Source organism: Myotis daubentonii, chromosome 9, assembly GCF_963259705.1.
Source record: "Myotis daubentonii chromosome 9, mMyoDau2.1, whole genome shotgun sequence".
NCBI lineage: Eukaryota > Metazoa > Chordata > Mammalia > Chiroptera > Vespertilionidae > Myotis > Myotis daubentonii.
The window spans coordinates 7,642,131-7,655,515 of NC_081848.1; the positions used below are offsets into that span (position 1 = coordinate 7,642,131).

At 43.6% G+C, this 13,385-nt stretch overlaps 1 protein-coding gene across 12 annotated transcripts in view; it reads left to right on the forward strand.

The window, feature by feature from the left end:
* The window catches only part of USP28 (ubiquitin specific peptidase 28), a 72,489-nt gene that overhangs the window by 49,014 nt on the left and 10,090 nt on the right, over window positions 1-13,385 (forward strand). For all 12 annotated transcript variants that reach the window (XM_059707833.1, XM_059707825.1, XM_059707823.1 and 9 more), the window contains 5 exons: window positions 1,027-1,122; window positions 3,156-3,335; window positions 9,569-9,783; window positions 10,527-10,597; window positions 11,957-12,185. In XM_059707833.1, coding sequence (XP_059563816.1) covers window positions 1,027-1,122; window positions 3,156-3,335; window positions 9,569-9,783; window positions 10,527-10,597; window positions 11,957-12,185 — 791 coding nt within the window. The remainder of the gene's footprint in view (window positions 1-1,026; window positions 1,123-3,155; window positions 3,336-9,568; window positions 9,784-10,526; window positions 10,598-11,956; window positions 12,186-13,385) is intronic.

A 13,385-nucleotide genomic window follows, 5' to 3' on the forward strand; every position in this document is an offset into this window, starting at 1 on the left:
AGGTCACAAAGATTTTCTTTTTTTTTTCCTTTCTGAAAATTTGTAATTTTAACTCTTAAATTCATGTCTATGACTCTTTTAGAGTTTATATTTGTATAAAGTGTGAAAGTTTTTTTTTTTAATAGGAGGGGAAAGATGGCATGTGGGTGTCCAATTATTCTAGCACCATTAGTTGAAAAGACACTCCTTTCCCTCATTGAACTACCTTGATACTCTGTCAGAATTAATTAAATTTATATTTGTGGGTCTATTTCTGGAGTCTCTGTTCTGTCTATTGCCTAATCTTATGTCAGGTCCACATTGTCTCGATTACTGTGGTTTTATTATATAAATCTTGACCTCAGTATAAGTTCTCAAACTTTTTCTTTTTTCAAATTGTTTTGGTTATCCTGGTAACTGTGCATTTCTTTCTTTTTTTCTTTTTCCTTTTAATCTTTATTGTTGAAAGTATTACATAGGCCCTTCTTTCCTCCCATTAACCTCTTCCAGCCCGCTCCCATCCTCATCCTCCACCCCCCCAGGCCCTCACCACCCATTGTCTGTGTCCACAAGTTATGCATCCTTTGCATTTCTATATAAATATTAGAATAAGCTTGTCAATGATTGGGATTTTGATTGAGATTGTATTGAATCTATAGATCAGTGTGGGGAAATTGACTTAACAATTCTTAGTTCTTCAATCCATGAACATAGTATAGCTCCATTTATTTAATTTTTTTGTGAATTTCTCTTAACAGTGTTTCATAGTTTTTAGTGTACAGGTCTTGCACATATCTAATTGTTTATCCCTAAATTCATGTTTAATTTTATTATAATTGTGTGTTTTTTATCTCATTGCCTCCAGGCTATGCCTCCAGAGGGAATGCTTTCAGTAGTCTTAACCATTAAGTGTTGTGATGTTAACTGTGTGTTTTCATAGATCCCCTTTGTCTAATTGAGGAAGTTTCCTTGTGTCCCTAGTTTGCTGAGATTTTGTGTTATTAATGTTCTTAAATATAAATTGTGATTTTGGGCTTATTTGCTTAGATACATGTACAGAAGCAAAGAGCTTATTCGAAGTAAGAGAGAGAGTATTCGAAAGTTGAAGGAGGAAGTGAAAGTCCTGCAGCAAAAACTGGAAAGGTAAGTTATGGATAACTCTGTGCTTATAAATATAAGAGTAGAACATTAAAATCAGATAATTTGTTTATATTTAAAAACTAGAGGCCCAGTGCACAAATTCATGCACAGGTGGGGTCTCTTGGCCTGGCCAGTGATTGGGGTTGTCTCGCCCAGTCCTGATTGGGACTGGCTAGCCTGGGGGAGGGACTGTAAGAGTTTGGCCGGCGTGGGAAGTTGGCTGTGGGAGTGCACTGACCATCCAGCCAGCTGGGGGAGGGACCGAGAAAGGTTGGCCGGCTGCGGGAGGTTGGCTGTGGGAGCCCACTGACCACCAGGGGGCAGCTCCTGCATTGAGTATCTGCCCCCTGGTGGTCAGTGCGCATCATAGCAACCGGTCATTTGGTCGACCAGTCATAATAGTCACATAGACTTTTATATATATATAGATAGATTAATTCAGAGTTTAAGTATTAACTAGTGTATCTTATAAAATAAGAATTTTTTTCCCTAAGGGTGAAGCAGTTTTCAAGATGAGCTAAGAGTATCCATGGGCAAACAGGGGACTTAAGTGACCCTGAGCCGCACAGTTATTGGCAGTGTATTTCAGAGGATCCACATTCTGATTTTATAGCCCTTTACTTTTTTCCACTGTCCTTGCCATCTTTTTCACAAACACGAGAGAGGTAATGTCGTTGTGTTCCTCTCCCGTTGTCTTGGGAAAGCAGTTTCTGAATGTCTGGGGAAGATAAAAACAAAAAACAATGCTGCTCTACCTAGAGTAGGGCTAACTGATTAAAAGGGCTAATATTTCTGACACGGACAAAGTCCTTTATCTTATAGAGGATTCAGTCCCTTTTGTTTGTTTACATTATTTCTGTGGGATCACTCCTATGACTTCCTAAGGGGGAGTCAATGTAATTTCTTTTTAGTCAAGATAGAACCTATTGATTTAGCATTTCAGAAAGAATCCCATACAATGTTAGTGGCTTTCCCCCATTTTGCTGCTATCACCACCCCATCTCTACCCACTCTATTGCTAGGTCATTAATTTTCCTGAGAGGCAACACTGCATACCCTCTAATGTGGTTGACTTTGATTGCTCTGTACATATTTTCCACTAGTGTTTTCATTTCATAATGTCCTTCTAAATATAGAAACAATTTTCCTTCTTCCTAGGTCTATACCCCTTTCTTCCCCCTACCTCTCATTTTATTCAGAGTAGAAAAATGTGAAGTGACTCTATCCTTTGTACATAGAATCGCAGTATTACAGAGTTTACCTGTATCAATCGGTCAATTTAATTATTTTAGCATTTAAACTTTGTCTACTATAGTGAACTGTAGAATTCATTAAAGTAAATTTCTTTAATGACTCTAACATATGTTAGTAATGGCAGAATATTGGGTATTATTAAAATAATTTGTTATTTTGGCTACATATTTCAGGTATTAATTATCCCAAAGAAATCTTTAATAATTTATGCCTGGCCTATGCTGTTTTTGAGTGTATGAATAATAGGGTACTTAGGACTCCACAAAAAAAAGATTTGCTAGTTTTTGTAAACTATGACCTTTATCAATACCTAAATACCTACTTACCATTTCCAGCTTTCTTTCATTTTTTCCTAATAATTGCTAAGTGGTTGATCTAAAGGGCAGCAAAGAGAAAACCCGTGGGTACTAGTTCACCAGCATTATTTTCAGATTTGAGTACTGGTAATATCTCTATTTTCCTTTAAGAAACAGCATTTACTTTTATGTCCAGAGCCTAAATGTGACATGATATCAAGAAAAAACATAACTGGCATGACTTTGGTTAGAAGCCCATTTGTAATATTTTCTGCCAGGTATAAAAGTTTAGATTGTTACAAATTTTTACTTTTGTAGTTAGAGATTTTTTGCCCTACACACTGTTTGAATAATGGGTTAAATATTGTGTAGTGTTTAGAAATAGCCTTTCCATCAACTCTTCACGCCACAACAGATCTTTTGTCAGCAAGCCTCAAAATATAAGATAGACAAGGCCAATAGAGTACCATTGTCTTTGACTCTTAGGTACGTGAAGTATGGCTCGGGCCCAGCTCGGTTCCCACTCCCCGACATGTTGAAATACGTGATTGAGTTTGCTAGTACAAAACCTGCCTCAGAAAGCTCTACGTCTCAGAGTGACACAAGCATGACATCACCACTTTCTCCAGTGCATTGCCCGGTGTCTGACCTGACATCCAAGGAAAGGTAATGAAAAAAAGTTTTATTGTATATGTATATATATTTTTGGTTTATTTTTACTGTGCACCTTCTTTCCATCTGATTAACACTCACCCCATATAAGCTTGAGGTCTTGAACTCTTTGTCTTAAAGGGAAGGATTTTGCCAACTGTCCCTTGAGAGAATGTTCCTAATTCCCACCAGTGCACTCACCTGCCCGTAGGAGGGTTGGGTTTATTTCAGAGCTTCCTGAACGTGTTTTGGACTAGCTGCCAGCGGTCTTTCTAAGAGGAAACTTCAGCCCTGCTCTTCCAAACATCTTATTCTTGCTGCTGAAAATATACATGACTAAGTAAACATTAAGGAAAGAGATTTATTCATAAATAGAAAACTAACACGTGAAAAGAACTGGCTCGCAGTTGAAGAGGACAGCCTAGAAGGGCTTATCTAGGGAAGGAAACGGGGAGATCAACGCTCAGGAGCCCTCTGGCCCAGCCACATGCAACAACCTTTGTACCCTGGAGGAACCATTAGGGTCAGCTCGGAGTAAACTTGACGTGTGCCTTGACTAATAAAACAAAACACTAGAACCTGTTTAAAAAGGTTAGATTTTTTGTTTTGTTCGTTTGTTTTAAATATTTTTTTATTGATTTCAGAGCAGAAGGGAGATGGAGAGAGAGATAGAAACATCAATGATGAGAGAGAATCATTGATCAGTTGTGTCCTGCACGCCCCACAATGTGGATGGAGCCCGCAACATGGGCGTGTACCCTGACCGGAATTGAACCGTGACCTCCTGGTTCATAGGTCAATGCTCAATCACTGAGCCACGCCAGTCGGGCTAGATTTTTTTTTAAAAGAAAGATCAGGTCTTTACTGTAAGATCATTCAAACATCACACAGCAGCACTTCCTTCAGTGCATTGCAAAGTACTTCTCAGGGCCAGGGCCCCACACCGTAGTTTATTTGATAAAGTGACATCGTAAAAGTAGTGTGGCCACTGTTGAGGTTCACATCAGCTTTCCATTGAAGGGGAGGGGTAAGTCAGCTCATCTGAAAGCATCAGCACTTTTGGTGATGGGGAGCGGGTCAGCTCTAATGCTGGTATTCTCGGGGGGAGAGGGGGCAAGGATGAGGTGGACTGAAGTGAGCGCCTCCAGGCCTCACCCCTGCCATCTCCTGGGGCACTTTCTGGAATATAGAATATATTCACAGGGCCAAAGAAACAAGGCCAGGTTCAGGCGGCACTGCCCACCCCAGACCAGGCTCCTGCCCACTCAGGAATCTGCGGCAGTTCAGGCTCCGATCAGGCTGTGTTTGCGGTGGAGCAGTAATGCCGCTGTGTGTGTATGTGGCAGGTAGGATGGGGATAAGGAGTTATCTTTGATTTTCTTTCTTTCACACCACACATCGAATCCATTGGCCTATCCAGGATCTTTCACTTCTTACCACCTACATCACCTCATGGGTTCAGTCCACCAACATCCATGGTTTGGCTTACGGCAGTGGCCTCCTAATTGGTCTCTCCCACCCTGTAGTCCTTCAGCATGTGAGCCAGGATGACTCCCCCCTTTAAAACAGGTCTGATCATGCCCCTCTGCCTAAAGCCTTGGAGGGGCTGCTCTCTCCCTCAGCACAAAAGCCAGCGTCCTTCCTGTGGCCCACAGCCCCTCCATCCCTCTGACCTTATTTCTGGCTGCCGCCTCTGGGCTCTGCTATTTCCTGGTGCGTCAGGGATGTTCCCATGGCAGGGTCTTTGCATTTTGTCTTCCTGCTTGAACCACAGAGCTCGCCTCATGGCTTCCTCTCTCCCTTCCTTCACATCAGATGTCACCTTGTTTGTGGGACTCCCTTGGCCATCCTGTGTGAAGCAGTATACTCCCCAGCGTAGCACTCCCAGCTTTATTGTTCTCTGTAGTAGTTAGGATCTGCCCATGCCATATGCTTACTCTTTAATATATAAGTCCCCTGAAGCCAGGGACTCTGCTTTGTTTCCTGCTGTGTCCCTAGCACCTGGCACAGCACAGGTGTTCAACAGATATTTGCCGAATGAGTGAGTGGGTGCCCATGTACCACACACTGCGCAATGCTCCCTGCTCCTGGGGGTCTGCCACCAGCTAGGAGATCCAAAGGACACACAGTTCTGTCTCCCAGCCTGGACCAGCCTTGGGGATTGCAAACCACTGTAGAGGGTCTGCCTCCTCCTCAGGGATCCTGACGACCCCGGCACAAAGCACACCTTCCCCAGCATAATTACCACCATCCCGTGAGCCGACAGAAACACCTAAAAGGAGCCAGCATGGAGACCTGGCCTCTGCCCATGCTCCCAGGCCAGAATTCTGGACTGGGTCACTGCAAACAGAAAATGAGAGAAAGAGACTGATTTTGGGGCACACTTTTTTGTTTGTTTGAAGAAGCCATTTATGAGGATTACAGACAAATTAGGTTCTGGTTATTTAACCTGTTCTGGATTTCCCCAGGTGGGGGATGGGGTGGAGATCAAGCTGGCTTCATTGCAAACAGCACACGATGGACACTAAACAAACAGCTGATAAATACACCATTTGAGGTGGAGGCCTTGGGAAGGAGCACTCGAAACTCCGGGCCTTTAACAGGCAGGGCTTGCTCTGGGCCACAGACAGAATCAAGAGTTCTGTATAAAAAGGTTTATGGGGAGGTTTCAGGGCAAGTATTTTCCATTTCAATATATGAAACAGTATTTTTGCACTCTGGGCAGTTTTGGGCATTACTTTATTAAGATTGTGTGAGAGAATATAGAACTTTTCAGCAAGGGTACTCCTTATTACATTTTGGGATGAGGGTTTCCTTGTGAGAAGACAGCACCCAGTAGGTAATGGAGAAGAGGCCCTCAGAGACGCTGGAACCGTGCAGTCTCCTGAGGTGCACCCCTAGGGTTCTGGTGCTCCCACCCGGCTTTTCCTGCCTCCTGGAGAAGGCACACAGCTTTATCTAAGGCCCCCTTGATGGAGCTTCTTCTCGGGCCTTAAGGAAAATGCCTGAGGAGACCAGGCCTGGACTCCCAAGCCCCTCTGGATAAAGCTATGCAGCGATCTGAAGGACCCTCTGGAAGAGGCTACGGAGCCATCTGAAGGACCCCCTGGAAGAAGCTATGCAGCGATCTGAAGGATCCCCTGGAAGAGGCTACGGAGCCATCTGAAGGACCCCCTGGAAGAGGCTACGGAGCGATCTGAAGGACCCCCTGGAAGAAGCTATGCAGCCATCTGAAGGACCCCCTGGAAGAGGCTACGGAGCCATCTGAAGGACCCCCTGGAAGAGGCTATGGAGCTGATCTGAAGGACCCCCTGGGGTTGTTCCTGTGGAGGCCTGGAGCGTCATCCTGTGAGATCCAGTTCTTGCTTTCAGGACTGATGAGTGAGGAAGCCCCGAGGCTCAGCCCAGCGCTGTCACCTGCTGGCTCCTCCCTCGCCACCTGTGCTCACAGGATAGAGGGTTGGGGTCTGAAGGGCTTCCAAGTGACAGCTTGTGCAGTGCCCAGGTGCTGCAGGCCCAGGATGCCAGGTGCCTGGGAAAGTGGCTCCTGCTTGTGGCCACCGTCTTGAGTTTGAGAGGCTGCTTGGGCAGGGCGGGGCTCCACAGGCACATCGAAGTGCGGGTGTGTGCTGGCGGGTGTCAGGCAGAGGCGGAGGGTCGGGGAGGCCTGCAGCATGGGAATCTGTCTCAGCTCAGTCCGTTAGTTGGCACCGAGTTTACCTGGGCTTTGTTGAACTCCGACAACACCTCCTGCAGAGATGAGTTTGAATCATCAGCATTTACTGTTCCCAGGTCTGAGTCGTAGGACATGAGCTCCTCAGAAGGATCTGGGATCTTGGAGCCATTTTCTTGGAGTAGGCAGCTATCGGAGTCTAGGCTGCAGGACAGTTGGGAGGAGCTGGTGTGTCCAGGCTGAGGAAGGAGGCAGTGAGCTGTCCGTTCCATCGGGTCTTATGGCCCAAGTTCTGGCCTTCAGTGTCCTCTGAGCCTGAGGAAAGGGAAATGGAATCCAGAGACTCCTTCCTCTGTACCAGAGGTGGTGGCAGGGTCGAGCTCCGAGAGTGGGTGAGTCCTCTCCCTTAAGGTGGTGGGCTTGTAAGGTAAGGGTGTTAGTCCCTGTAGGAAGCTGAGGAACTCGCCCTCCCCAGGGTCTCCAGGCAGTGGGGGAGCTGGTAGTATTCACACTTGCAGGAAGCACTCCATCAGGCCATTGTTGAGGGCCAGCCGAGCCAGGCCCAGCGGCTGCCCACGTCCCTGCTCCAGTTCCAAGATGCTCTGTCTGTGGGTGGCGGCTTTCAGGAGGGGCCAGAAGACAGGCTGAGGCAGAGGCTTCTGGTGGGCTCTCACCCACACACTGGATTCAGCTCAGAGTGCTTGGTGTGCAGGCCGTGGATGACCACGCCTCCGGGGTGCTGCATGTGGTGCTGGCATCTCTTTGCTAGTGAACCTGGTGTCCCAGGACACCTGCTGCTGCTGCAGTGCCTTCATGGAGCCCACTAGCTGCTGCTTGACGACTGGGGTAGCAGCCCATGGTCCAGTCCATTCTCCACCACAGAGCATTTCCACTCGTGCAGCACCTCCCAAGGAGAACCTCATGCACCTGCAAGGGGAGCCGTGGGGGTTGGGAGGCTCTGGTCACGGCAGCCAGAAGCTCCCACCCGACCCTGCGGCCTCCTGGTTACTGACTAAAAAAGGTTAAGTTTTTTTATGTTTAAAAAATCCCACCCATTTCCCCAACTCCCCCCATATTAATAATTATTCATCCTTGTATGCATAGAAGTGTGTATCCCTCAGGGTGGCACAAGTCAAGGGATGGAGGTGTTTTTTACCTTTTATACTCTACCTGTGTGTTTGGATGTTTTCTAGAATGGTTTCATGTTCTTTATTTAATAATTGTTTTAATTTTTAAAAAGCAGTTGGGCAGTTTGTTTAAACACATACAGTAATACTGCCTACTGTGCGTATTAGCTTTTATTTATTTATTTTTAATTTTTTAAGATATATTTTTATTGATTTCAGAGAGGAAGGGAGAGAGAGAGAGAGAGAGAGAGAGAGAGAGAGAGAGAGAAACATCAATGATGAAAGAGAATAACCAATCCGCTGCTTCCTGCACGCCCCCCACTGGGGATCGAGCCTGCAACCTGGGCATGTGCCCTTGACCAGAATCGAACCCGGACCCTCCAGTCCACAGGCTGATGCTCCATCCACTGAGCCAAACCAGTTAGGGCTGTGTGTATTAGATTTTAAAGTTATTCTGTGTGTGTGCTCCCTTCTGAAATTGAGATATCTGCTCTCTTGCTTATATTGGAATATTTTTCCATATATATGGGTCCTTGGGGAAGAGGTTTTCTCCATTATTTTGTGTGTGTGAGAGAGCAGGTGGGAAGAGTAGGGAGTGAGGGTTTCTTTAAGTCAGAGTTACAGGAAGTTTATGTTCTTCAGTTTTGATGTGAAGTTGAAACCTAAGTACAATTTAGAAGTTTAGTTTATATTTCTGCTGGTTTGTGTGTAGTTTGTTTGACATTAGTTAATTAGTAGATAAATTAACATTTACTTTACATACTTTATTCTCAGCTAGTTCAGGGCAATCGTGTGAAGAAGTTAACATTTACATTTGGAGCGGAGTGTTAGATTGCTTACCTGGGTATTTAAAGAGTGGTAGAGCTGGGATTGTCTGCCTTTGAGCCCAGCCCCCATTCTTCTCCAGGGTGTTACCTAGTTTGTATTCCTGTGACTTGGATGTTCAGCTGATATTTCATTTTTCTTGCTCTGTATATTGTGTTCCTGAGCTTGTCTATCCATCCCGCTTTGGTTGGCTTAATCTTGGGAACTCTATAGTTGATTCCTCGATTCTTCCAGGCCCAGTCTTTCCTTCTCCATGCTCTCTCTCCTCTCTTCTTCATGAGGATGCAGTATAACAAGAGGTGAGAGAGCATGAGCCATAGACTCAGGCAGGTCTGGGCTTAATACCTCTCCATCGCTTACTAGCTGAGTGAACTTGGGCAAGTTGCTTAATTTCTCCAAACCTTAGGTTTTAATTGCTTAATAGGGATAGTATCTGTATAGTAATAATATCTGTCTCATAAACAAGGTGTGTTAAATGAGACGATACATGTAAAGGAAGATTCAGCTCTGCACCTGTGCGGAGTGAATACTCACCAACTTGGAGTGGTACTTTTCCACATGGCAGCTTGCTTTCAAGGCATGTTTTGGAAGTTATCATATGAGCATGATGTGTCTTCTTTCAGCACAAGTAAAGAAAGCTCTTCTCAGGACGTTGAAAGCACCCTTTCTGGAAACTGTCTGCACAAGTCTACGACAGTGACTACGCCACTGGCATCTTCCCGGCCTCCTGTGTCAATGCCTGCACACCCGGCTCCCCGAGCAGTCACCGAGGAGGAGATCAGCTTCGTTAAGACCTGTCTTCAGAGGTGGAGGAGTGAGATTGAACAGGATATACAAGGTTGGCTCTTCTAAAACTTGTCAAACAGCTATTCTTTGCCTTCTCTGTTTGTTTGAGTATTTGGAAGTTTGGCACCTTGGGTACACTTGCTGCTATTGCCTTATATAATTGAATTTTGCCGTATATGCCGTTAAATTTTGGCATGGGGACTGTGACTTCTTCCTTTAGTTCCCTGTAAGATTGGATCACAGACTTCCATTATATAGCTGTGGAAAGACCCCTCCTCAACATTTCTGGGCTTCCTGGGCAGCTCCCTTGCTCATGTCTCCTTTGGTTGGGATTTTTCTATATGGCCTCCTGGTCATGTTGCTCAGACTTTTCTTCCCCTTTCTCCTTTTATCTGGGGAGCAAAAAATTAAAATTAAAATTCAGATTCCTTCCAGGTTCTTATTCACAGAAATTTAGTCTCTCTTGCTCTGCCACCTTCTTTCCGGTCTTATCTCTAGGACATTTGCACCCAAGTGACCCATTAAGGTCTTTCTCCAAGTATGCTGTTTCTTCTTTAAGAAATATTGGTGCCAATTATAAGAGATGATTTTTTAAATCTTAATGTAATTATATTAAACTAACAGTCTTCATAACCTGAAGCACTAGCTGCTTTAAGACTGTCTTCCTTCGTGGCTCATCGAGTGGAGTTGAAGTTATCGGGACCCTGGCACAGACAAGCACTGCTCATTGCTTAGTGGAATCAGCCTCTGTGATGTGGAGTGAAGTCATCTTAACTAAGTCTTCTCTTTTAACAGATTTAAAGAACTGTATTGCAAGCACTACCCAGACTATCGAGCAGATGTACTGTGATCCTCTCCTTCGCCAGGTAGAATGAATTGATGGGAAAGTAGTCGAGCATGTTCTACTGGTGCTAATGGCAGATACAAAAAGGAAACTGGATGGCTTTCTTTGCAACTCAATGAGAACCTCCTGAGATATAAGAATACACTTAGGAAAGAAATTGGTAGTGTTCTGTTATTTTTATTTTAGGTAAAGAAAAAAGTAATATATCTTCTGCCACCAGTAGAACGCAAAATATATTTGTTTTGCTTCTGCTACGTGTTACTTTTTGATATATTAGAAAGGCTTGCTATCAGATATTAATAAAAATTGTCACGCCTAGTAATTTAGGTAGTACAGTGGGGAAACCTGAACTAGGGACCAGTTACTTGTCCTTTTCACAGTTCTGTGGTCCTTTGTTTACCTGCATGCTTTCAAGGTTGGTTTCTCCTATGACTCTGAAAGGGAGGTAGGCGGGCACTTCTCATTGTCCACATAATTTTTTGTTTAGAATGACATTCTGGCATGGAGGTGAGAGAGGTTCCAGTCAGGGGCATGGCCTCTTAGCGGCTTCGGGGTCAGTGGCCAGAGGAAAGAGCTGTCTCCAGGGTTGCATGGAGGCATGGTTCTGTTGCATGGCGGGAATGCATCATGTAAATCTTGGTTTTTCCCCATTTTTTCTTTTGTATTATTTCAAAAATTTCTCTACCAGTAAAAAACATGTCAAGGTACTGATTAAATGTAAGTTTAACTTGAGTCTATGGCCAACTTTACCTTTTCCCATCAGTAGTTACTTGGCACTTAAGCATTGCTTTATGTTCTGCATATTGTAAAAAGAAATGCCTTTAAGGTGTGGAAACTAACAAGTATGTAGTTAAAAGGGTCTCACCCTAGATAGGTGAACAAGAGGAAATATAGGGACCATATGACTGATTCATAATGACATATGCTAACTTAAATGTCGGTGCCAACTACAATAGACAGAGAACAAGATGGCTGCTAAACTAGCTGTAGGTCCCAAACGTGGTAAGCATTTTCTCAGCATATCGATCAGGATGATTCTATTTTTACATAAACTGTGTTTGGAATTGGAGAATAAATAGGTCTGTGTTATCTTTGGTTTTAGATCTATAATTGTAAGAGTTTAGAGTTGAACGAGGTCTCAGAGGAGGTTATCTAGTTCAGTTGTCTGATTTTAAAGATTTGGGAACTGCAGCATAATTGGTAGATTCCAAGGCTGTGTTTTGTTAGTTCATCTTGAATCACCAAGATGTTTCAATGTGAACAAATATATATATACCTTCCTTACGTCTGGTAGTTGGGAATAATCTTGAATTTTAGTAACCTAAGCTTTGTCAGATTACTTTACTGAATCTCACTCAGAAATGTGCTTTCTGGTTTGTAGGTGCCTTATCGCTTGCATGCGGTGCTTGTTCATGAAGGACAAGCAAACGCTGGACACTACTGGGCCTATATCTACAATCAGCCCCGGCAGGTCTGGCTCAAGTACAATGACATCTCTGTGACCGAATCTTCCTGGGAAGAACTTGAAAGAGATTCCTACGGAGGCCTGAGAAATGTCAGTGCTTACTGTCTGATGTACATTAACGATAAGCTACCCCACTTCAATGCAGGTAAAAATATCTTCACAGGAGCCAGAAATGGGGGAAATCTGTACTGCTCAGGGAAGAGGGAACATTCTTTATAGTTTAAAATAATTTTAACCTAGAATTTATCATGAAGTAATAATGCATTTTTAAAAATACAAACTGTACAAAAGAGAATAAAGAGGAAAAATAAGTTTGCTCTCCAGCTTCTATCCTTGAGCCCAACAGGTATCCATTGTCAGGTTTCTGATGCTGTGTTCAGAAACTGCTCTGTGCAGTGACTACATTTACTTATTGACATCTCCTCCATCCCATTTTCCCCCAAATGGGATATTTTCCATTCTGTTTTGCTTCCTTTTTATTAATTGTGTATCGTAGTGACCTCTATATTTTCATAAATAAAATTGACTCATTATTTTATTTTAATTAATCCTCACCTGAGAATATGTTTTTATTGATTTGATTTTATTTGATTTTATTTGATTTTAGAGAGAGAGAGAGAGAAAAACATCAATTGATTGCCTCCTGTTACATGCCCACAACCTGGATATGTGCCCTCACTGGGAATCAAACCTGCAACCTTTTTTGGCACAGAGGACATTCCAACCGAGTCACCCGACCAGGGCTCTTTCTTTTTAACCCCATAATCATTCCATTGCATGGAATATATATATATTATGTATGTATATAATTTATTAAACCAACCTCCCATTGAAAGACTTTTAAGTTTTCTCTAGTTTTTTCCTTTTTTAGTAACATTTTGTATACATTTTTAAATGTTTTTATTGATTTTAGAGAGAGAGGAAGAGAGGGGTAGAGAGATATCAACATTGATGCTAAGAGCAGTTATGCTTATAATATATATTGGTGCTTTATTCCTTACTGCATGCTTTCAATTTTTATTTCTCTAATAATTTATAACTGTAAAAACTGCGACCCTTCAGTTTGTGGGCTGGCGCTCTAACCACTGAGCAACCAGCTAGGGCTATCCTGCCATTTTCCTTTGTTTGTTTTTTAAAATATATTTTATTGATTTTTTTACAGAGAGGAAGAGAGAGGGATAGAGAGTTAGAAACATCGATCAGCTGCCTCTTTCACACCTCCTGCTGGGGATGTGCCCGCAACCAAGGTACATGTCCTTGGCCGGAATCGAACCTGGGACCTTTCAGTCCGCAGGCTGACGCTCTATCCACTGAGCCAAACCGGTTAGAGCGCCATTTTTCATTA